The sequence below is a fragment of the Mesitornis unicolor genome, unplaced genomic scaffold (genome assembly GCF_000695765.1).
Source record: "Mesitornis unicolor isolate BGI_N332 unplaced genomic scaffold, ASM69576v1 scaffold40060, whole genome shotgun sequence".
Classification (NCBI taxonomy): Eukaryota; Metazoa; Chordata; class Aves; order Mesitornithiformes; family Mesitornithidae; genus Mesitornis; species Mesitornis unicolor.
This window is the reverse complement of record NW_010161007.1, coordinates 6,657-7,871: the sequence shown is the minus strand read 5'-3', so window position 1 is coordinate 7,871 and position 1,215 is coordinate 6,657. Positions and strand designations below refer to the sequence as shown.

The 1,215-nt window shown below is 62.3% G+C and overlaps 1 protein-coding gene across 1 annotated transcript in view; it reads left to right on the top strand.

Annotated features, from left to right (window-relative positions):
• Positions 1-18: 18 nt before the first annotated feature.
• KLF8 (Kruppel-like factor 8) overlaps positions 19-1,215 on the top strand; it is a gene marked incomplete at its 5' end in the record, with an annotated part of 1,860 nt that continues 663 nt past the window's right edge. The window contains 3 exons of the mRNA XM_010191701.1: positions 19-310; positions 765-867; positions 966-1,099. Coding sequence (XP_010190003.1) covers positions 19-310; positions 765-867; positions 966-1,099 — 529 coding nt within the window. The remainder of the gene's footprint in view (positions 311-764; positions 868-965; positions 1,100-1,215) is intronic.

Sequence of the window (1,215 nt, the reverse complement as noted above, 5' to 3'; positions counted from 1 at the left end):
GTGACTCCCACCCTCCCCGCTCCCACCACCGTCTCCATCTCCCCCTCCGGCCTCAGCTCCACCTCGGCCATCCCGGCCGTCCTCTCGCCCGGCTCCATCCTGGCCTCCACACAGGGCAGCGGTGGGCAGCAGATCCTCCATGTCATCCACACCATTCCCTCCGTCAACCTGCCCAGCAAGATGGGCAACCTCCAGACCATCCCCGTGGTGGTCCAGTCCCTCCCCGTCGTCTACACCGCCATGCCCACTGACGGCGTCACTGCCATCACTGTACCCCTCATCGGAGGGGATGGCAAGAACGCTGGGTCCGGTAAGAGCACACGGAGAGGAAACCCTGAAATTTTGGAGGAGGGTGTCCCGCCTTGTGGGGTGGCATCCCTGAAGGGGATTTGACTTTTCCACCCTAGGGTGCTTCCCCACATCTGCCACCTTCACCCAAAGCCCCCCCAGGGACACAGGGAGGGCAGGGGACACATGGGGCATGGTGCTGCCTGCCTTTCCCACTGGCTCTGGTTTCGGGTCAGATGCTCCCCCATCCATCCCCTTCCCCAGGACACCCCATGGTGTGGAGGGCTTCTCACATCTCCCCTACTTGATTTTATTTGTTTGATGGGGAGCAGCATTTGTGGTGTGGTGGAACCAGGGGGAGGGTTGTCCCTCTGGTGTGGGGGTGGGGTTTTTTTAGGGGGTGTGTCTTGTTGGCTCACGAGTCTACCCCCACCCTCCTTGTGTCCCAACAGCTTTTCTCTCCCGCCCCCCACCAGTGAAAATGGACCCGGGCTCCATGTACCCCATGGACATGAACAGCGACAGTGAGGACAGCACCTCCGAGAGCGGCCCAGCCCCTTTCCAGGACCTCCAGAGAGAGTAAGTGTCCTCAAATGTGTCCCCCCACACCTTGTCCCTGCCCCATGCATCCCCGGGTACCCTGTGGGGTCTGTGGGGGCTATCCCTTTTTTCAGCAGGCGGGTGGTGCGGGGGCAGCGGGTCAGTTCCCCTGACCTGAAGAAGCGGCGCATCCACCAGTGCGACTTCGAGGGCTGCGATAAGGTCTACACCAAAAGCTCCCACCTCAAAGCTCACCGGCGGATACACACAGGTAGGGGCCAGTGCCGCACACCCCTCTCTGCCTGGGAGGGTCAGGATCAGTGCCCCCAGCTCCTGATGGGCTGGGGGGGCGATGGTGGTCTGTCCCTGGGCCTTTTGAGGGTGCCA